General features: G+C 49.3%; 7 protein-coding genes across 7 annotated transcripts; 3 read left to right on the top strand and 4 right to left on the bottom strand.

Annotated features, from left to right (window-relative positions):
* Positions 1-279: 279 nt before the first annotated feature.
* Aud_008876 (uncharacterized protein) lies at positions 280-1,772 on the bottom strand (the record flags this gene model as incomplete). Its single annotated transcript, XM_043293741.1, has 5 exons — positions 280-515; positions 576-689; positions 751-1,249; positions 1,299-1,623; positions 1,684-1,772. The coding sequence occupies 5 exons, from the start codon at positions 1,770-1,772 to the stop codon at positions 280-282; spliced, it is 1,263 nt and encodes a 420-aa protein (XP_043149676.1).
* Positions 1,773-2,357: 585 nt separating this feature from the next.
* Positions 2,358-4,541, top strand: Aud_008875 (Zn(II)2Cys6 transcription factor; the record flags this gene model as incomplete). The annotated part of the gene is made up of 2 exons (XM_043293740.1): positions 2,358-3,388; positions 3,446-4,541. 2 exons carry the CDS (start codon positions 2,358-2,360, stop codon positions 4,539-4,541), a joined length of 2,127 nt encoding a protein of 708 aa, XP_043149675.1.
* A 131-nt stretch (positions 4,542-4,672) lies between these two features.
* Aud_008874 (acyclic terpene utilization AtuA family protein) lies at positions 4,673-6,637 on the bottom strand (the record flags this gene model as incomplete). The annotated part of the gene is made up of 3 exons (XM_043293739.1): positions 4,673-5,256; positions 5,324-5,935; positions 6,010-6,637. The coding sequence occupies 3 exons, from the start codon at positions 6,635-6,637 to the stop codon at positions 4,673-4,675; spliced, it is 1,824 nt and encodes a 607-aa protein (XP_043149674.1).
* A 566-nt stretch (positions 6,638-7,203) lies between these two features.
* Aud_008873 (uncharacterized protein) lies at positions 7,204-9,088 on the top strand (the record flags this gene model as incomplete). The annotated part of the gene is made up of 7 exons (XM_043293738.1): positions 7,204-7,417; positions 7,490-7,565; positions 7,619-7,700; positions 7,761-8,267; positions 8,362-8,531; positions 8,592-8,676; positions 8,771-9,088. 7 exons carry the CDS (start codon positions 7,204-7,206, stop codon positions 9,086-9,088), a joined length of 1,452 nt encoding a protein of 483 aa, XP_043149673.1.
* A 3,077-nt stretch (positions 9,089-12,165) lies between these two features.
* Positions 12,166-13,681, bottom strand: Aud_008872 (FAD-binding oxidoreductase; the record flags this gene model as incomplete). Its single annotated transcript, XM_043293737.1, has 3 exons — positions 12,166-12,287; positions 12,351-13,509; positions 13,565-13,681. 3 exons carry the CDS (start codon positions 13,679-13,681, stop codon positions 12,166-12,168), a joined length of 1,398 nt encoding a protein of 465 aa, XP_043149672.1.
* A 937-nt stretch (positions 13,682-14,618) lies between these two features.
* On the bottom strand, positions 14,619-15,864 carry Aud_008871 (NmrA/HSCARG family protein; the record flags this gene model as incomplete). The annotated part of the gene is made up of 5 exons (XM_043293736.1): positions 14,619-14,875; positions 14,931-15,263; positions 15,324-15,477; positions 15,547-15,761; positions 15,822-15,864. The coding sequence occupies 5 exons, from the start codon at positions 15,862-15,864 to the stop codon at positions 14,619-14,621; spliced, it is 1,002 nt and encodes a 333-aa protein (XP_043149671.1).
* Positions 15,865-17,804: 1,940 nt separating this feature from the next.
* Positions 17,805-20,891, top strand: Aud_008870 (non-ribosomal peptide synthetase; the record flags this gene model as incomplete). Its single annotated transcript, XM_043293735.1, has 1 exon — positions 17,805-20,891. One exon carries the CDS (start codon positions 17,805-17,807, stop codon positions 20,889-20,891), a length of 3,087 nt encoding a protein of 1,028 aa, XP_043149670.1.
* Positions 20,892-20,924: the final 33 nt, after the last annotated feature.

Below are 20,924 nucleotides of genomic sequence, written 5' to 3'. Positions count from 1 at the left end.
AGATACAGGATGAATGCCTTGGGCAGTCGGCGATAAAAATTATTTTGATTTACGCATCCTCAATTGACGCGCGGCACCTTCTTCACGCTGTAACTATAGAACAATATTACGTGATTAAACATATACTAGGGAACCTTGTACGAGTCCTCATGTTGCCATAATACAAAAAAATCCCTGGCAGACCGTCCTTCCTGTAAAGAACAAAGGCAGCATCCCGACACTACATACATGACTTGTCCTAACAAACTATGTTGCCAATTAGTGCTATGATGCACAGCCTCAGTCATGGACGCATTCATAGCTTTCAGCTACATTGGGATTTGCTTGATACCGAAGCTTCGCCGTCTTCGGCCAAGGGCAGAGTTTGCGCGTCCGCGAGGAGCCATCAGGAGGATTCGACGATAGAATGTAGTTAGGAAACGTATTTCCCTCTACCCATGCGACGAGTGCCTCTTCAACATGGTATGTAGCCGGCACATGAGGATATGAATTTGCCGCACCACAATGACCACCACCTGATATAGTCAGCTTCAATCATGTAGAACAATGAGTTTCTGCTGTCAGCGTAGACATACCAGGAACCATGTATAAATTATAAAAGCTGGAGACCAAGGTATCAGTACTGGAATGCTGTAGCTGTTCAAGGTGCTGGATGGGCCACGTTGCCGCATTGAGGGAATCAGCCCAGCCTGAATCCTCATTAGCTGTTGTGCTCCAAAACATACTCATACTCATAGGATATGTGCTTACCTTGCGTCACAATCATCTTACCACCATGGCGTCGGAACGCGCTGAGATCGACTCCGATCTCGTCAATGAGCGGGCCGGCCACCTCGTCAACCTTTGCAACATCGAGCCCAAAGCTGAATGTGTCGATATCGTAGGAAACGTTGTGAAATACCAAATTTTGTAGAACTGGCGCGGCAAATGCCTCATATAGCGAAGTTTCTTGCGCTAGCAACTCTCTTTCAGACCCCAGACTGAAGCCCGGGTAGATGGTTGTGTTAGTCGTCGTGTCCATTGGCCCAGCGTAGATGGCCTTCAGTGACTCCAATTGCACGGGATTTAAGCAGGTTCGGTTTGTCAAAGAGGTACTGACTTCACGTAAACAGGCCAGTGAATCGATGTCAAAATTGCAACCAAGTGGGTTCCCAATGAGGCCATCCTTCACCCCGTCGAGCTCATCACAGGCATCGAGTATTGCTTCTGTGGTAGCGTTGAGAGCAGCTTGATCAATGAAACCATCCGCCTGATCTGGTTAGTTTGTTGGCCAAGAACTAAACTAAACCACTGCTTACCTTTGCATGGCGCCCATTCCATAGGAAAGAAAGCATGAGATGAGAGTACCAGTTCCCTGGAGACCCAGCATAGATGCCGTCAAAGAGGTGAGGATGGAACTGAGCCAGTGCAAAGCCCTGGGCGCCTCCAGTCGAGCATCCATGATAATAACTGTGACGGGGAGGCCGTTTGTAAAATGAAGTAGTGATTTTGCGGGTTGGTTCCGTGAAGATTGCAATGGATTCATGGATCCATGCCTTTGTTTCCTCCACGTCGTTGAGGAACGGGATATAAGACCCCGAGCCCCCAGCCCCATTACCTGCCAGTCGATGGCCGGAGTCACCGCTATATCGATCGGAGATTAGGCAAGCTCTCCTTGGCAGTAAAAAACGTGGACATACCTACCCCGCTACTGCAAATCCTTGTTCCAATTGCAACGCCATCTGATCCGTGTCAATCACGCCGGCAAACCCCCCATTCCCTACATTGTTCATGTTCAATAGCCGCCTTATAGAACATGGGAAAGAAGAAATCCTTACCAACGACCATAAAACGTCCATTGTACGAGTCGCGCGATGGCAGCCACAGTTCAAATTCGACGGAGTGGTTGTGATAACCATAGGCCACGGAGCCGGTGACTCGACAATAGGAAATATTGTGCGATGACCGGATTAGCACTGCATCTTCCGCACTGGTTATGCTAGTTCCTGGTAGAACTGGTTCAAGATGCCTTGAACAACTGGCCGCCCAGCAAGAACGGGCGGAGAGTAGGCCAGCTGCCGCCACAAAACATCCGGAATATTTCATTGCAGTGGGCCAGTACTAGGAATAAATTTACCGCGAACTCAGGTATTGTTCTCCTCGGCTCATTTTATGTAGCTCTGGGAAAACTAGAGCACGCATACCACTCGGCAATTGTCTTGCCGGACACAATACACAAAGCCTTGTCGGCTATCGGCGCCGCCCTCCGAACAGCGGGGTTTCATGGTTCTCCCCATTTCCCCCCAAGTCACAAATCCACCGCGCGGCGCACCGAAGAGAAAAGACGATACAGGAGCAGATTGTCCCCGATTCGCGTCATGCAGGCTTGTGACCGCTGCTACCGACGCAAGTGCAAGTGTGACAAAGCGGTCCCCACCTGTGGGCAGTGCCAGAAAGCTCGCACAGCCTGCCTCTATGTCAATCGGTCCCAGGAGCCGACCGTCCGCCGCGAGGCCGTCGAACGTATTGAGCGGCGACTGCGGCAGGCTGAAGCGCGGAATCGTGCCCTTTCTTCTCAACTCGCGACATACCAATCTTTGCCGCACAACAGCATTCACCAGGAGCGCCGTGAGAATCCTCCGCCATCAGTCCTCAGTCCAAACTTCCCCTTTGACCGTAATGAGGTCGCCGACGAAGTATCGTTCCTTTCGCGACATGCGGGAGGCGAGCGCAGCTATTCCAATATCGCTAGCGACATATTGTTTGCGCATCTCGTCCAGGGGGTGGCATCGTTGAATTCATCTAGCCGCCATGAGCATTCCACAAATCGAGCATCCCCGCGGCCAGTTACTCCAACAACCCGGTCACTACGTATATCGTCAGAATCATTACCCCCTGAGAAGGTCGCCCGACAATTACACCAGGCATACTTCAATCACCACCATCTCTGCTACCCATTTCTAAATCATCTCTCCGTGATGGCAAACCTTGATCGCATCTATACCGACGGCATAGTGTTAGAAGCCGATGCCGTGGTCGCATTTCAGTTCTACATGGTGCTTGCAATTGCGATGACAAGTGCACACAAGTGTGATTGGCAATCATTGCCCGAAAGCGAGAAGTTTCAAGCACAAGCGATGACGCGTGTGAATGAAGTCCTGCAGCGCGCCGATATTCACGCTTTGCAGGCCCTGCTCCTGCTATGCCAATATCGCATGACCAGTTCAACCCAAGAGACGTCAGCTAGTCTCTGGCATATGGTTGGATTCGCTGCCCGCATGTGTTCCGAACAGGGCCTGCATCGTAATGAAACGTATTACAAACCGAGTGGCCTCCCGGACAATGAAGATCTCCTGGCTGCGAGTGAAACTCGCCGACGATGCTTCTGGTGTGTCGTTAATATGGATCGGTAAGTTCGTTCAGTATTTGGGATTGAAACCAGGGCTATACCTAACAGATACTGTAGGATAGTAAGCATCACCCTAGGCCGGCCCTTGGCTATTCATCTTGAAGATGTTGATACTGCTCTTCCCGAGCCTATCATTGAGTCGAGCGATTCGAATCTGTGGAACAAAGATTTACCATTTCCAACGGCAATATTCAATCACATCACGCGATATAGGATATTAAGTGGCAAGGTGATGACCTCGCTGCACAGCAACCGTGCTGATGCACGCGATGAAGCCTCCGCGGCAACGGCCCGGGTGGCGTTAATAGAAGAGCTCGAGCAGTGGCGAAATGAGAGCGAAAATCTACGCTTGCACCCCGAAAGCCGCGAGAATACCCGGCGCTCCTGTTTTCTGTCCCCGGAATGGTACGAATTGTTATACTATAATGCGCTGTTAATGCTAAATCGACCGTCACCTGTCTTGCCCTCGATATCAGCACGTTCGCTAGCCACTCTCCAATCTATCTTTGACGCATCCCGAGAGGCGATTGCACGATATGCCCTACTCCACACTTCCCAGCGCATAAATTACACGTGGATCACTCTCCACGCTGTCTTCATGGCCGGGCTGTCCTACATCTATGCCGTGGGTCGACACTATCGGGCTCGCCAGGTGAATACGCGCGCACCTTTGGAAAGAAGCACTCTTTCTACTGATCCGGCTATTATTGAAGTGGTCAATACCTGTCGTTCCTGTTCAATAGTGCTTGTGGCTGTGTCCGAGCGATGGGCTACACCACGCTATTGTCACCAGGTTTTTGATCGGCTCAGCGATGCGGTGCTTGCTGATGTTATCGCCTACTTTACACAGTTAACCACATCTTCGACGTCGATAAATGACTCCGGGATGCCTCGTAACTCGATGCTAGCACCGCAACCAGATCTAAATGCTCCGTTATCCTCCGGTAGCGGTGCCACATTACCGCCCATGACCACAGCCACCTCCGTCCCTCTGGGCGTTGACACAGTGTTGCGAGACTGCTTCGAAGATCTTCAGCATTTTCACGATACATATAGCGGTGACGGTCCGATCCGACAGCTTTCTCAAGATTGGCTGCAAGAGATTGGGGGTATGACTTTTCACGCAGTGCAATCATGGGGGAATAATGACTAGTATCCAGGAAGATCTTGAAAGGAAGATTTGAACTTGAGGTCCTGTGTACCCTTATCAACTCTATATCTACATCGCTATTCCAACATTTTCAAGATTAAAAAGGATGAAAAAACAAAAAAAAAAAAGCAGCTCTAAATCCACTCCCTCTGTAAAAATTTCACAGGGATTGGCACCACCCGGCTGCGCAGGTACTCCCCAACTCCCTTACCGAGTCCATCTATTCTACTAGAGCTCGCAATGCCACCGTCCAAAAAGTCCAAGACCCGGAAATGCACGGCCAAAATATTTGGAAACTCGCATCGCTCCACCTGTCTATGGTCCCCATCTTCAGTCTTCTCGACCCAATCCTCAGCGAAAAGCTCCTTCAGCCGAGGAATTGTCAGGAACGATTGCAACCACGGATATTCTTCTTCGGTGCGAACGAAGAAGCCGATGTTGCTGTTGTTTGCTTTGTCGCCAGATCGAGCGTGGACGATGCTCCCCAGCGGGGCTTCTTCTGTTGGTCCGAACATGGATAGTGTAGTTGGGTGGAGGGTTTCGTAGGTGGGTTGTGGTGTGAGTTTGGTGGTTGAAGGGGGCGTAACAATTGGAATCTCCGGGCCGTTTGGTAAGATCCGAACGCGGTGCTTTACAAGACTGCAGCTTATTGTTGCCGGAAAGATTTCCATGAATGGTTTTGGGTCCATAGTTCGGAAATCGAGGTTCATGTGGTACCCTGGAATTGATTATTTGGATGAGCAGAAGTTGTTGGTAGGGGTTAGTGGAGGGAGCCGTGCGCTTACCAGGATAGCTCTGCATGCGCAATGCATAAATCGGAATCTTAAACTTCAGTGCGGATATATCTTCCAAATTCCTGGCCTGCGCAAATACGCGCAGCGAGACTGTTCCCGCCTGCTGCCTCTTGGGATCCACTGCAGGCGAGCCGTATAGCTCAATGGACAGTTTGCTGAACGAGTGATCCCGGAAAATATGCAAAAGCTGATTGCGCATCATCTCCGCCTTTTCGGTCACATCGAGCCCGTTAATGTAAAACGTGGCCTCAGCCTGGTATCCGCCGCGCGCTGCAATAATCGCTTTGGTGGTCGCTGGAGGAGGAACTCCGGTTACTCCATGGACGTGGACCCTGTCTGGCCCAATGTCCTGGATCTGAATATCGTGGAGATTTGCCACAACATCCGGATTCAGGTATTGCTCCCCTTGGAGCTCATACAGAAACTGGGCTGTGGTATTGTGCTTGGTGACCGCGCCACCATACCCTTCACACTTCGTAATTACGCATGTCCCGTCTTCGTTGATTTCGGCGATGGGGAACGAGAGATCGATGAGTTTTGGGAGCAGCGTTTTGAATCCCGAGAAGTTGGCGCCAGTAATATACGGACCACACTCAATCAAATCTTTGATGGGGTTAGTAAGCTTCGTTGAAGAGAAACTAACTATCCTGAAATATGTTCGGAGAGTAGTCACCTACGGCCTGCAATTAAAGCTCCCGCCAGACTATCCCAAGCATTTCGGCCCCACTGATACCACCAAGCGGCAGCAGCAATCACTGGAGAAGCATCGGTAACTCGGCCACAAATCACGATATCGGCTCCTGCATTGAGGGCTTCGACAATCCCCCAAGCGCCGATATAAGCCACACCGCAGTAAGCTTCCATGGGCCAGTCTTCGAATCGCCAGTCACCGTGATCCAAATGAGTCAAATTGCGGCGGACCTCAGGGTCTTTGATCAGACCCGATATATCATCTCCCAAAACCATCGCAATTTTCGCCTCATGATGTCCTCGGGCCCGAGAGATTGCCCGAGTCTCCGCCGCCAGGGCAGCGGTATTCAACGCCCCGGCATTGGTGACCACTTTGATGTCGCGCTCCATGATAAGATCAATGGACTCGCTCAGCTGTAGGAGAAAGCCAGCCTCGTAGCCGAGAGAAGGATCCTGGGCCTTGGCGATAGCATTCCATGCGATGTTCATTTCAGATAGCCAGTCACCTACAATCACATCGACGTTGCCATCCTGCGCCATCCGTCGCATGGCATTGGGGCTATCGCCTGTCGCGCCTGATACGTTACCAACCCTCAAGGGCCGTTTTCTGAGCATCTTACTTCACGGAAATCCGCCGCTCCGAACAAGAGTCAAATGGTGAATGATTGTGAGAAGGAGGGATATTCGTAGCCACGCGCACCGTGGATAACGAGTAGGCCTTTTAACAGTATCTACGGCATGGCAGTCCGTTATTCATCCCGACAGCATGAGTGTTTCGGCACCCAAGTCCGTCCATCTTAGTGTGCAGGACCAGATACTACACACAAAATTTACGGACGTGAGCAGCTGGCGCTGATCTTTCTCAAGCGGCGGTAGATGACCATGGTATCGGTCGTCTGGCCCGACGCCCCGCCCAGGCGGGATCTGAAACATGGTTGGGACAGTCAGGTATCAATCACTTTTCCCCAGAATACTCCGCAATTATCGGACAGCGGACCCGCAATCCGTCACCGACAGCTCGAAAACATAAGACGTCCAGTGAGGAACACTTAATTTCACCGGTTTTCAGATTAACATGCCGTCCTGCTGATCGAGTCGCAACATAATCGAAGAAGACGAGCTCATGTACCCCGTGGAAATGGCAGACTGCGCAGAGAAAGGAGAGGCCTGCCAGCACCAAGATGTATGTTGGCTGCCCAGGCAACGTCGAGAATAACCCTTGTTTATGGTTGGGGACAATTGACATATTTCCTTCTCACCAGATGGTATCTGCCAGTAGCGCTGCCCTCGAGTATTCTGCGCTTGAGAAAGCACTGCTCCGGAAGCAGGATATTCGTATCATTCCTTTGGCCGCTTTCATTTACTTGCTCTGCTACCTGGATCGCTCGAATATTGGTAAGACTAGCTTTGGCTTGCAGCCAGGAAGAACTAAATAGCTCTGTGGCACTTGGAGCTAACGTTGCAAAGGTAATGCTAAAACTTTGAACGCAAACATGCACCATGACTTGGCCACCGAGACCGGTGTTACTTCATATCAATATACGTACGGTTGCATCCCGTCAACAGTTGTCGGTCACAAACTAATCATGGAATAAGCATTGCCCTTATGATCTTCCTGATCGCATACGCCCTCTTCGAAGTACCGTCTAACTATCTACTGAAGAAGCTGAGGCCGAGCGTTCGTGCCCCCTAGCAATCCTCCCACCTATCTCTCCGCTAATACCTGATGACACCCTAGCGATGGATTGCTTTTTTGATGTTCTCTTGGGGTGCAACCACTATTGGCCTAGGAGCCGTACATAACTATGGCGAGCTAACAGGAGTCCGGTTTCTACTAGGCACAGTGGAAGCTGGCCTGTTTCCCGGCCTGGTCTACTATTTGACCTTCTGGTACCGCGTGTCGGAGAGATCCCTGCGGGTAGCCTTCATCCTGGCCTCGGCTACTCTAGCAGGCGCTTTTGGTGGTGCGATTGCATATGGTGTGGGGCATATGGATGGTGCCCAAGGTCTGTCTGCGTGGAGGTGGCTCTTTATTATTGAAGGGGCGCCGTCTTGCGCATCTGCGGTACTTGTCTGGTTCTTCCTACCAGACTATCCGGAGTCGACGCACTGGCTCTCTGCTGAGGAAAAGGAACTTGCAAAGGAGCGACTCGCGTTTGAAGGCTCGCACGGGGAGGCAGCTGGGCTGACGTGGGAGGAAGCGAAGAAGACGCTGGTCGATTGGCGACTGTATGCCCACTTTGTGGTAAGTAATGGAAATGAGGGGAAGAGGATGGTCACTGGGAGTGGATGGATATCCTTTATCGACAAGTCGACGGATACTGACTTGTACCAACCAGCTTTACTTCGGTATCTTGACACCCTTTTCTAGTCTTTCTTTGTTTACACCATCAATTACGACTGGTCTTGGCTTCTCGAACCTACGCGCGCAGCTGATGACGGTTCCTCCGTATGCAACCGCGTATGTAGTGACCATTTTCGTGGCCTGGTCTGCCGACCATTTCAATGCGTAAGTTCGACCTCCGAGCACTTCTACTTGCGATCCTTTTCTGTTGACGCCGGGATATAGTCGTGGGTTACATTCCGCCTCATTCGCCCTGATTGGCGCGGTCGGCTTCCTGGCATCCGCCCTCTTACCTGCCGAATCGTATGCCGTGAGTTCATTCTCTCCCCCTCCTTTTCTCTCACACACTTTTTTTCTCTCGTTGCATGTACTACAGATGCCCTGATTCTGACGCTTTTGGACAGCAACGTTATGGCTGTTTGATTGTGGCAGCCAGCGGCAGCTTTGCTTGTATCCCACCCTTGCTCGGCTGGCTATCATCAAACTTGTATTCGACCGCCGCTGCCGGACTGGCCATTGCACTGAATGTTTCATTTGGCGCACCCGGCCAGATCGTTGGGGTCTGGATCTACAAGTCCAACGAAAAGACGCTGGGGTATCCAACTGGCCACTGGACAAATGCCGCCCTGCTCTTCTTCGTCGCTGCCGGGTGTGTTTTGCTGCGGCTCTATTATGGTCTGTTGAACAGACGGGGCACAACAATCATGCCATACTCCTATTGAAGAACTATATTATAGGAGTGGGTGAAGGACGCCGCACAGGCCACTGCGGCACCGCCAGTCTTGCCGAAATATGCAACTCTTCATAGTTTACTGACATCACTGTGCTGTACCTTGAGTTCCTCCTGCTAGGGAGCTGCGCAAACAGCACGGTCAAATGTTTCTACGAACTTGTTGGATTACACTGAAACTCTGCGTGTAATGCATAACTCTGACGCTTTGTGATCATGGGTTTGTTACTTCCCACTGGTGACGTACGTTTGTGGTACAAATTTGCCCAAAACGTTTGTTTTTGGAGCTCTCTCACCAAGCGTAGGACCTGTGCTTTGTGGAGACATCGTCGATATTGGTATCGTCAGCATGCGTGTTTCCATGAAGTGGAAGCCCTTTCTGTGGCACTTGTGAGTTAAGCAATTATCTATCAAATAGTAGCCCTGGTGGGACCAAATAATTTGGAGGTCGTCCATGTAGCGGAGCTCATAGGCGTCTTCCATGCCACCAGGACAATGTTCAAAATTGCCCACCGGTGCTCAAGGACTGGCGACGGAAAGTCAGATTTGCAGGTAATTCAAAGCTCGAGGAAAAGGAAACGACAACAGATGCTGTCACGCGATCCTCCAAGCCGCCACTGAGGTCTAAGCAGACCGGATCATGCTCCGCCTTCAATGAATGACATGGCAACCCAAGAATGGATGCTGTTTCAGCATATTCTCCCTTAGATATCAAACTAAATAGTGCAACCAGATCGATCAATGGGAAGAAATATAATCTGAGCGTTGAAAAAATTCATTTATGAGTGCGCAAAAGTTTTTTACAATAGATCTGATGTAGAATAATACTATATTGAAAGAACGAAAGCATTAGACACTCATGGTCTGGTCAGGTTGCAAGTATTATATCATCCCAGCATTGCATCGCATCCGCTTCCCGAAGCCCAGGATTTACGCGAGGTCACCCAGGTATAGACCTACGTATAGATAAAGTAACTGTAGGCACACTTCCGTTTTGTCATGGCAGGACATTGATACTGCAATGCTTAGAGGATATTGTAGTCCAGTGGTTGACATATCCCCATTGCTTCGTACATGGCCGGCCCCGCCAATGTGAGAACAGCACCGACCAACGACCGCAGCGCCGTGTCTGCGGCGGTGGTTACCGAGGTCGCATGCATAAGACAGGAATCGACCAGATAGGTATTCGCCGACATTAAGCGGACCATGAGCCCTATGGCAAACACGCCCACAATAATTAGACATTCTACCACTAGGTGGCTTCTCGGTCTAAGGCTTCTTTATATGGCATTGACGGACTTAAGGTGGCAGATGACAGGGTAAAATCCGGTGACCCCTAGCCTCAGAGTGGAAGTGTGCGTTCCACAACTCTGTAAGTGAAACAACTCTTTGAGTTAGTCGGGAAGAGGTTGGACCCCTGCTCAAAGATGACCCATCATGCCCCTGGATAGGATAATCCCCGAGGCTCTTGTTTCTGCCGCCGATCAAGGAGCCCCTGGAACGCAGAATCCCTGATTAGCTCATCCCAAATGTTGGGAGGATGGATGCATGGGCCCAAAATAAACCTACATCCACCTATAGTATATTCCTTCGTCGGTGCTAACAGTGCTTCAGTCGAGCCTATGGAGCTGGTGTTAATGGGGCGAAACTAGCCTTTGGTATTAGTTTACCAGAGCAGGGATCACCCTACCCGTGCTGGGTTATAACGGATGGTGAATTCTAATCTGGGGTGCGGCCAGTTCCGTGGGTCAGTTCGCGGTGCAAATCCTCAAACACTAGGGATACGAAAATGTGATAGCAACAGCTTCCCCGAACCATTATGAGACAATGAAGGCCTACGGGGCGGCACACATCTTTGACTATCGCGATTCTAACATTATCACTTCCATTCTCGACTTATTACGTAGCCAAGGGCTTTCCCAAGGTATTCGTGTCTTTGACTGCGTGGACTCATAGTTCGGCTCCTTGCTTCCAATCTCAAAGATTGCCACACAGCCAGGCTCTGTTGTTGCGGCTGTCCTTCCTGTCGTGATCAGAAGCTCGGCCAAGAAAGATGGTCTGCAGCTTTCCGCTTATGTCTCGAAGGAGGCTCCCTGGGCATCGGGGGTCGAGGTCCATCCTATAGTAAGCTACAGCTACGAAGAGGTATGTCATAACTTATACATCCAGTTGCTTTGCCACCTTAGGGCCGTAGACAATGTTGACAGCGATTGATTGTGGGCTGAAATTTCTTTTTTATCTCTAGAATGCTTTTTTTGCGAGAGCATCTTCAACCGGAAATTATGCCTGCACTTTTGGCCCAAGGTGCTATCAAACCGAACAAGCAGCAGGTGGTCGAAGGGAAGACTCTTCTGGATAGGGCGCGCAGTGCTCTAGATATCATGAGAAGCGGTACTGTTAGTGGTGGACGGCTTGTTTGGCAGGTTTGGACGGAGGAGGAATTCCCCGAGTTTAAGCAAATCTAACACTAGTGTCTGTTTTTTTGGTGACAGTTATCTGATATACACTATAGGTTGAAAGGGAAAGGATAGTTGATTTAGTGTGGATGCTTTCGTGGAATGAGTTTTTCGTTTTATAGGCCTACCCTAGCCTATACTAACTAGATCAAATAGGTAGAGAATATCCTCCTTAGCAGAACAAAACCTAGCAGGTTAAGCTACCTAGAACCCACTAGGTTATAGGCCCTAGTAATCTAGGGCCCAACCTCGGCAGGTTAGGTTAAATATAGGGGAACCCGGTCTAACCCACAAAAATATCAACCCTAGTCCATACAGGAAAAGTGCTGATGGGGGGCCGTAAGAGACCCAGTCAGCATGGATTTGTAGGGATTGAACTTAAACTTCTGAAGAGTTTGGTAAGGGTTGGTTCTAATTTCTACGGTTTGATTATGCAACTCTCAGCCGGCATGTAGCCTATGTAATATCAATATTAACCACTCAAACACATCCAGTAAAATAACATTGGAAACCCGCCATCTGCAATCTCGGATAGTTAAATGCGGCTTTTAGCGCATGCGTAGAGCAACCCTAGCAACTGGTTGTCTGCTAGCATTGATCACCGCAATCGCCATCATAATTCCCGATCAAGCGGGTTAAGCTTGTTGAAAAGATTAGCTGGATCATACTTTGCCTTGACGTGCAATAAGCGATCCGCATTTACGCCAAACATATCTGCAGCTGCCACTTTCATTTCTAATGTGGATGTCAGCATTGCTTGCTGCCTTAAAGATTCTTTAACCTATGACATGAACGAACCTTGAGTGTAACCATTGAAGTTCGACACTGTGTGTGCCAGTTTATGGCCTTGGTTAATTAATTCATTTTCACACATCTTCTGGATTGACTGTCCCCATGATAGAAAGTCCTCATCTTTGGCGGCGTCAGTCCAGTCTAACATGAGCGCCGCATGCAGGAGATTAACACGCGCAGGGAAAGCGGTCTCTGTAATGGGAGTACGGCAGGTCTGGGTCGGGTCAAGATAGTCGATCTCCAAGCCACTTTTACCCAGGTCTGGCTCCTTGGTAAGTTTATCACTGATTTTGTCCATGAGCTGTGAGACAAACGCAAGCCGGGGTGGTAACGTCATTTGAATCCCTAGTTCTCTTTTCCGACCCCCAGGGGGCGCCAATCGATCCCAGATAGTGAGTGTTTTGCTATAGGGTCTCATTCCAATTTTGTCTTCGATGCATTCCACTTCAAGCAACCGAGCAAAATGTCTCCTTCCTTCTTCTTCGGAGCCATTGAAGAATATTACCGTAGAGACAGTCGGGGTTCTTTCGTCCTCCGGGGATAAAGACAGAATACACTGCGCCGCAGCCTTCCCCTGGGGGTGAACAAGCGCCTCATTCAGGGCTTCAACGACCTTCAATACCTCGCTAGATGCGTGGATTCTCAATCCAGACCAGACCCAATTCGGTTGTGGGTAAGCCTGGAACTTGAATTCTGCCACCACTGCAACATTTGGTCCAGCACCTCGAATAGCCCAGAATAAATCCGAGTGTTCCTTTGTGGACACCTGCAACTCGATCCCTTCTCCGGTTACCACTTTTGCCGCAAGGAGTGTGTCGAGAGTCACCCCATGTTGCGGCGTCAAGAATCCGAACCCGCCGCGCAAAGTGAGACCCCCAACCCCAACCTGGCCAGTTGTGCCTCCGTTGACGGCTAGCTGGTACCTAGCAGTTTCTCGGCCCACATCAGCCCATGTTGCACCACCTTGAACGGTGACTGTCTGGGTGCTAGTATCGACGCCCACTCGGTTCATCCTGCCGAGGTTCATCAAGATGCCTCCATCAGTCGACGAAGCGGTGCTGCTGGAGTGGCCTCCACCCTGAACCGCTAGATCTAGCTGGTGATCCTTTGCATACCGCACAGTCCTCGCTATTCCCTGAACATCTGTGGGGAGAACCACTACACCCTGTACGGACTATGTCAGTAAGGAAACAATGGCTTGTAAGGGTAGCGGGTAGTACCGGTCGTCGAAAGCCTATAGCAGACCATCGCTTTACGCTATCATCAAAATCTTGGTCACCCGGAAATACAACAGTTGCATGACCGTCGGCCTGTGCTCCTAGCTGCTGGAAAGCCATCATTCAGAGTGCGACGTATACTAGTCGGTGCAAAAGGGCCTACTTGAGGTTCCCTCTTGACGAAAAGCGGCTTGGTGTAGCTTCCTAGTTCCGAATGACACGTCGAGGGACCCTTTATAATTTGCGAATAACCTTGACAAAATATTAGCCACGTCCCAAATATTGACAGCTTTTCAAATCGTCATCATTGCTGTTATCACGGCGAGATGGGCCATTCGGGTTTCGATTACTACCTGCTCCTGCGTGGTCTGTGACGACCAGACAGCACGCCGCAGTATGTGGATTATTTGCTCCACTGGTTCAGTAGAAGTGAATTACTCAATATGACGTCTATCGGCGAGGTTCGAGCTCTAGATTCCATATATTCCAAGAAATAAACGCGAGTGTGACTGGAGGACAAGGTTTTAGGCGTCGTATGGTCGTTAACAGCCGAAGAGAGCCGACGGTCCGTAGCTGAAAGCGCCACCTCTAATCACTTACGTACCATTGAGACAGCTGACACCTTAGAAATATTTCCATCCATAGGGCGAGACCTCTATATCAAGCTTCTATGACAAGGATATGCGTCTCATCTAATATCTATGGAGGGAAGGGACCGGCCTCACCGGTAATACCAGCTTACCAAGGTTCTAGAAACCCATGCTGCTTTATTTTGAACTTTGTCAAGGAAGCATCATGATTCAGAATACCCGCATATACTCCACGAATCAAGCTTTTAGCAGCTTTCCCATTGTAATATATCAGGGACTCATAGCCAGAGAAAGTACGTAGTGCTTCGTTAAAATGTAAATTAGTGTTTTACTATCAACAGGCCGGAAGTTCCTCAAGACTACTGAGTGTAGAGATCTGGTATTCTTTGGCTATTAGGCTTGAATATTAAGTATAGATCACTGAGACGACGCTGCCAAAATGTGCTTATCCAAAGCAGTTCGTAATACTAGTTTGGATAGACGAAATGTTTCTCGAAATACTGTTTCACGGAGATGAGTGGCTCAACCAGCAGTCCTTTATCTTTCCGAGCTGCTTCCTTGAGGGCACGTCCATCGTCTATATTGTCTGGATTTCCGAAAAACCAGCCATTATTTACCTGGGCGTATCTAAAAACATCTTGGATCTCTTCCAAAACGGTACTGCCATTGGTGGGGAAATCGTTGTACGAGTCCATAGGAACATATCGAGCATTCTTTCCGGTAACTGTAATAAGTTTGATTAGGCTGCTGTCATGGATTGGTTTCGGGTAGCTACTCACCTTCAGTAAATATCTTTGTCATGTCGTCGTAAGTAAACGCGTCGCTGAAGCATTGGATGGTTTTGTTTTTCCATTTTGCTGGATTTAGGAACATTCCATGGACCATCTCTCCAAAGTCATCCGCGATTGAGATAAACTGAACTTTCCCATGCCCTCCCCAAAGTGGGCTGTGGAAGCTAAGATAGCCTTCGGCATCTGGAACAGATGGAAAGCCTCCAAAGCAAGACACATACTCCTCAGACAAGAAATTTTCCATATACCATCCAGGAAAGGCACCGATAACAGAATCAAACTCTTTAAAGCTTCGAGCAAACATTTCGACTCTGTTCTTGCCTATGATGCGATCTTAGGATATACTCATGTGGCGAGAAGATAATGGGAAGTTATACATACCATCCATACCAGGTACCGGTGCCTTGTTGTACGTAAACTGAGCAGGAGACTCGCACGTACTGTAAATGAGAACCTTGATGCCGGCTTTCGCAGCAAGCGCTACAAGGCGTTTGCCAAACGCTTCGTCATCGGGGCCTTCAGGAGTGAGGAGTGCCTGCGATGGTAGTTAGCTCGTTCTCTTAGTGGTCCTGCGGCGAAAGCTCGTTTCGGAGTAGTTGCTTACTGGATCGTGGTGATGAGTATTGAGCCAAAAGCCCCAAGCTCCGGAAAGCGCCGCCAGCATCTCGTAATCACTGAATCCATCTGCTTTCACTACCTCTGCTCCCAGGCGAGCAAGTGCTTGAGCCTTAGGTGCTTTAGGATTCCGAGTAATTGCCCGCACCACAAAATTTTGCTTGCTCTGGAGCAAGCTCAGAGCGACTGCAGTCCCCTGAGTACCTTCGACGGGGTTATACTTTTTAAATTACTTGTTATGGCGTGGAGCTGTCGGCTTCTTACCTGTAGCACCATACACAGCAATGGTCTTCGTTTCGGCTGACATGATTCTCGTCGCTCCTTTGTTTCCTTCACTGGAGTACAGAACTAAACGAGGACTTCAACATAGAACAAGGATTACTTGAGGCGTGCTTTAGTGGATCTTATATTCCTTTCAAGGGGTGGGACAGAATTTCAAATGGAACACCAGCAACGTACTGATCAGACAAGTACCGGTCTAGGCATAGCTGCATGCATCCAGCAGCGAGCGACTTGTACGTCCAGACACAGGTGGATACCCTGTATCCACAGTGGTGTCTCCATTCACTTGGGTAAATAATGTCTATAAGCGCGCCCAGATCATCATAGAACAGCTTTGCCACTGCAACGGTGGCCTAGGTGTGCTATGGGACATGGCCCCAGGGTTGCAATTTCGGTGCATATTGCTTTTGTAGATTTTTGGGTTATGTGATGACTTCACTATGCTAAAAGTGCGGATAACGCAAATGTTGCTTAGCAGCAAGAGGATCCACGGCCAGGGTACTGCTATGCGTTGGTGTCGCAACCTCTTGCGGAATTGCTATGACATCTGTAAAGCCTCTTCGGTACGCTGCAGACGGTCTGAATCGGAAAAGGCCAGTTGGGTACGTTGACGCTCGCCTGGCTACACCAGGGATAGGAAGCCCAAGTTGGATAAGAGCGTCAAATTCAGTCGAGTGGTCACATTAACGTAACTGTCTTAGATCTTCCAACGACTGTCTACGGTTATTCCCACTCTCTACCTAAGCAACTCCATTCTATTGGCTTTTCCTTTCACACTCAACATACAAGTGCGCTACACAACCATCGCACCCTATAGTCCGGAATTAGTATAGTATCGTCAATCTCTTGTCTAAATTTAGACTTATGACATCAATGGTAGTATGCCTAAGTAAATGGGGCCACACCAAGTGCCTCGCCGCACTCAAGTACTCATGTAATGACGTTTATATTGAATGTAGTACAGATCCTATGATGCAATTCATTAAGCAAACTGAATGGACTTGTTTGAACTTGTTCAACATCTCTCTACTATGGTAGCTACCGAAAGCTGAAAGACTAGTGGTACTGGCCTGTCGAGATACAACTTCTTATGATCAAGGCCATGTTGCAAAGCGTGAAGGAAGGTGTGCATGATATTGAACAGTAGGTTCCTAGATAATTGTACAATTTCTATCAAGCAAAACTTGTTTTGTTGTGTTGCCTAATGCCCCAGGAGTTTTGTAAAGCTGTCAACGCAATGCAAAGCCTAGACGCACCATATCACCGCAATGCTACCTCGACGGATCTCAGGTCGAACAGCTATTTTGTTCAGCCGATGAAGGTTACGTCAACCTAGATCTCTTCGCTCTTAGGACAATGTTCTGGATTCTTTGCATCGCGTCACTGTAGCCTTATATGAAGTAGAAATTGGATTACCATACCTTGTGGAGTTAGCTGCTACGCTCCTCTTGGTCATGACTCTCGAGCCCATGGAATACCTGTAGTATTAACGTATTTATCCTCTACTAACTGGGAAATCCTCTCTATACTACTTACGCTGTTTGCGGAAGTCGTCTTCCTTCTGTCTGCATTTTAGAGCAGAGTGCCACCTATTCCTCGGACATTCGTGGCGATGATTCCCGTGCATGACACCACCATTGCTGGAGGCTGAGGTTAAGAAGCGGAGAATAGTAGCTTATACGAAAGGTGGTGACTCCATTATCTACAAACCGTCATAGACCCGGGTTTAGAATGAATAACACTCTTGATGCTCGTGGAGAGGGCTTAGCGATCCATTGGAGGATTTGGATCCCACAGTAAGTAGCTCCTACTTGCAGTGGCAGTAGTTTAATACATAGGTGATTAGAAGCGTACTCCCAAGTTGTTGTAACTCAAATCATTGATAACTGCATACTCAAATCATCTGGTAATACAGCATATCATCTTTTGACAGACGATCTGCTGCTACTTACTACTCATTTCATTATGCCTACTGCGCCAATTCATCGATACACGTTGCCCAGCAAGATGGTCTGTTCAGCAGAGGATCAATGGAACCCAGGCCTTGGGGCTCTTTTCCAAGCGCAAGCTTCTGCGAATGGTGCAGCAACAGCGGTTGAGAGCAATGGGCATGCATTATCATATGCTGATTTGCATTGGAAAGCACTGTATCTGGCCCAGCAAATTCATGGGCTCTGCCCCTGCGACGAAACTCCGGTTGGAATCCTCATCCCGAGAGGAATGAATCATGTTCTGGCCCAGATTGCCGTGCTATACTCGGGTAGATCATGCGTGCCTCTTGATGTCAATATGTCCGATGATCATCTCAGTGACATGCTGCGCAATATCAACTCCAATCTCGTCATATGTGATCAAGAGCACAGACATCGACTGCCGACCTTCACACATGTCCTTGCTGACCACACAATTGAGGCTTCTGATTCTGGCTTTGAGCCATTGTTCAAGGGCCCCAAGAGCTGTTCTCATATCCTCCATACCTCTGGCACGACTGGCAAGCCAAAAGCCGTCGAATCGTTTGCGGAGGGGCTTATCAACCTCTGCCACGATCCTTCGGCCTTTGTAAAGAAAGGTGACCGTGTCGGTCATATAGCGAGTGTGGCCTTTGATATCTCGTTGGTAGAGATCTGGGGCAGCTTACTGAACGGGGCGACAATAGTTTGCATTCCTATGGAAACAGTACTCGATCCTATAGAGCTCTCTCACTATATTAAGCGTATGAAGCTCAACGTTGTCCAACTCACAACATCGTTACTTGATATCACTGCGTACGCCTCGCCAAGTGCCTTTTCCTCACTCGACACCTTAATCACCGGTGGCGAAGCGATCAATGTTCAAACCATCAGGTCCATATTTGAGGGAGGCACACCGCGACGTATCATCAATGGCTACGGGCCCACAGAGTGCAGTGTATACTCACTCTGGCATCAAGTCTCGCGGGAGGAGGCACAACAAGGCGAGATACCCGTGGGCAAGCCTTTCCGCTACGTGCAGACCTTTTTAGTGGATGAAAACCTCATGCCTGTCAAGCCCGGCGTTATCGGTGAGCTCCTCGTGGCGGGTGCAGGAGTAGCTGGCGGTTACATCGGAGAGCCTGAAAAGACAGCCAAAAGTTTCGTCTCCCTTCCTCATCTACCACTCAAGAGCAACCGGGGAATAGAACACATTTACCGAACAGGCGACCTGATGCGTATGAATGAAGATGGTGTCTATTACTATGTTGGTCGGAGAGACAGCCAAGTGAAGATAAGGGGCCAAAGGGTCGAGATTGAGGCTCTGGAATCCAACCTTCTCGGGACAAAGCTTGTCAGTGCTGCAGCAGTGATTAAAATCACACCCAAAGGAGTGGGGAGAAGTCCATTTCTGGTTGCGTTCTGTGTCCCGATATCGCATTGCATCACTGTTGCCGCAATAACCAAAGAATATGTTGAGCGGTACTCCCATCTCATCGTGCCTCGCATTGAGCTCATGGGTTCATTGCCGCTGAAGACCAGTGGCAAAACGGACCGCGGGGAGTTGGAGCGTCGATACCTTGCAAAAATTGAAGATTCCTGCATGGCAAGCCGACCTGCTGGGAAGGATATTAGCAACGTGGAGGACAAATTAAAGTCCCTCTGTATTGAAGTTTTAAGTCTTCCCACTAAGGGCTTCGAACCAAACGATGACTTCATGGCGATGGGAGCCAATTCATTGATGGCCGCAACTTTGCTCTCTAAAATTAACTGTACATTTGGAGTCTCGCTGCGGGCCTCGATGCTTTACGAAAATAAGACACTAAGGAGCCTTACTAATCTATTGGAAAATATTCGAGACAAAAGTATGGAACTTACCAACGAGTCCGAACAGGAGATATGGTTGCAGGACGCGCAACTGGGGCAGCACTTGGAGCCTCTGCCTGGCACACTCGTCGACTGGGAAGACGTTTCTGAGGGGCGTATTTTCCTTACAGGAGCTACTGGCTTCGTTGGCGCGTTCTTTCTCGCAGAATTGTTGCGAATGCCGACGGTGAAGATGGTCGCTTGTTTGGTTCGCGCCAGCGATAAAGCCGCAGGGCGTTTGCGCCTTGAGAACATTCTTCGTAAATACCAAATCTACTCAGATCTGGATAAAGTTGTCGTCGTACCAGGCAGTTTCGGTGAAGCAAACCTCGGATTAAATCGGAGGGACTATGATTACTATGCTGAGTGGGCCAGCGTAGTCTTTCATCTGGGGGCTAAAGTGAGCTACGTTGCCCCCTATTCGTCCCATAGAATGGACAATGTCGTCGGTACATGCAACATTCTCAAATTTGCCAACCACAAGCGTCTAAAAGCAACTCACTATACCTCTACCATCGCGGTATACGGCCCTACAGGTCTCGTGACTGGTACCAAGTTCGTGCACGAGGATGAACGTCCCGCCTCACACTTGACAGCACTTCATTACGACACGGGTTATGCGCAAAGCCAATATGTCGCAGAAGCAATTGTCTGGAATGCCATTGACAATGGACTTCCAGTTGCCATCTACCGTCCGGGCTTCGTTCTCGGTCACAGCAAAACAGGGGTATGCAACCCGGATGACTTCGTCGGCCGTGTGTTCGCAAGCTGTATGGAGATGGGATGTTACCCTCTCCTTCCAAATCAGCGGAAGGAATTCATCCCCGTGGATTACATTGTGGGCGCTATTTTGCACATATCCAAGTCGAAAGACAACCTAGGACATGCTTACAATCTGGTGCACCCGGACAAAAAGCATGCGATCGACATGTGTACAAGCTTCAACCTGTTGAAAAGCATATGTCCATACCCAATGCATGGGGTCACGTACGCCGAGTGGGTGCAATCTCTCTCGCTGAGGCCAAATGATCCTCTATACCCTCTTGTTCCGATGCTGAAGGAGAAAGTTCTGGGTGAGCGGACACGATGGGAGGTGTACGAAAATATGGTGGAGTATGGCCGTGAGAATCTGCATAATGCATTAAAAGACGCGCCGGAGATCTTGGCCTGTGATCCTGTGGCTCTGCTTTTTGGCCGATACCTGCGTAGCTGGCTACCAATATCCTGTCCAAACTAGGGATACTCGCGTGAGCCGTTTACAGCAAAGATG

Source organism: Aspergillus udagawae (assembly GCF_001078395.1).
Source record: "Aspergillus udagawae IFM 46973 DNA, scaffold_7, whole genome shotgun sequence".
Taxonomy (NCBI): domain Eukaryota; kingdom Fungi; phylum Ascomycota; class Eurotiomycetes; order Eurotiales; family Aspergillaceae; genus Aspergillus; species Aspergillus udagawae.
Note: the sequence above shows the minus strand (reverse complement) of the source record. Positions and strands in the feature narration are given on the sequence as shown.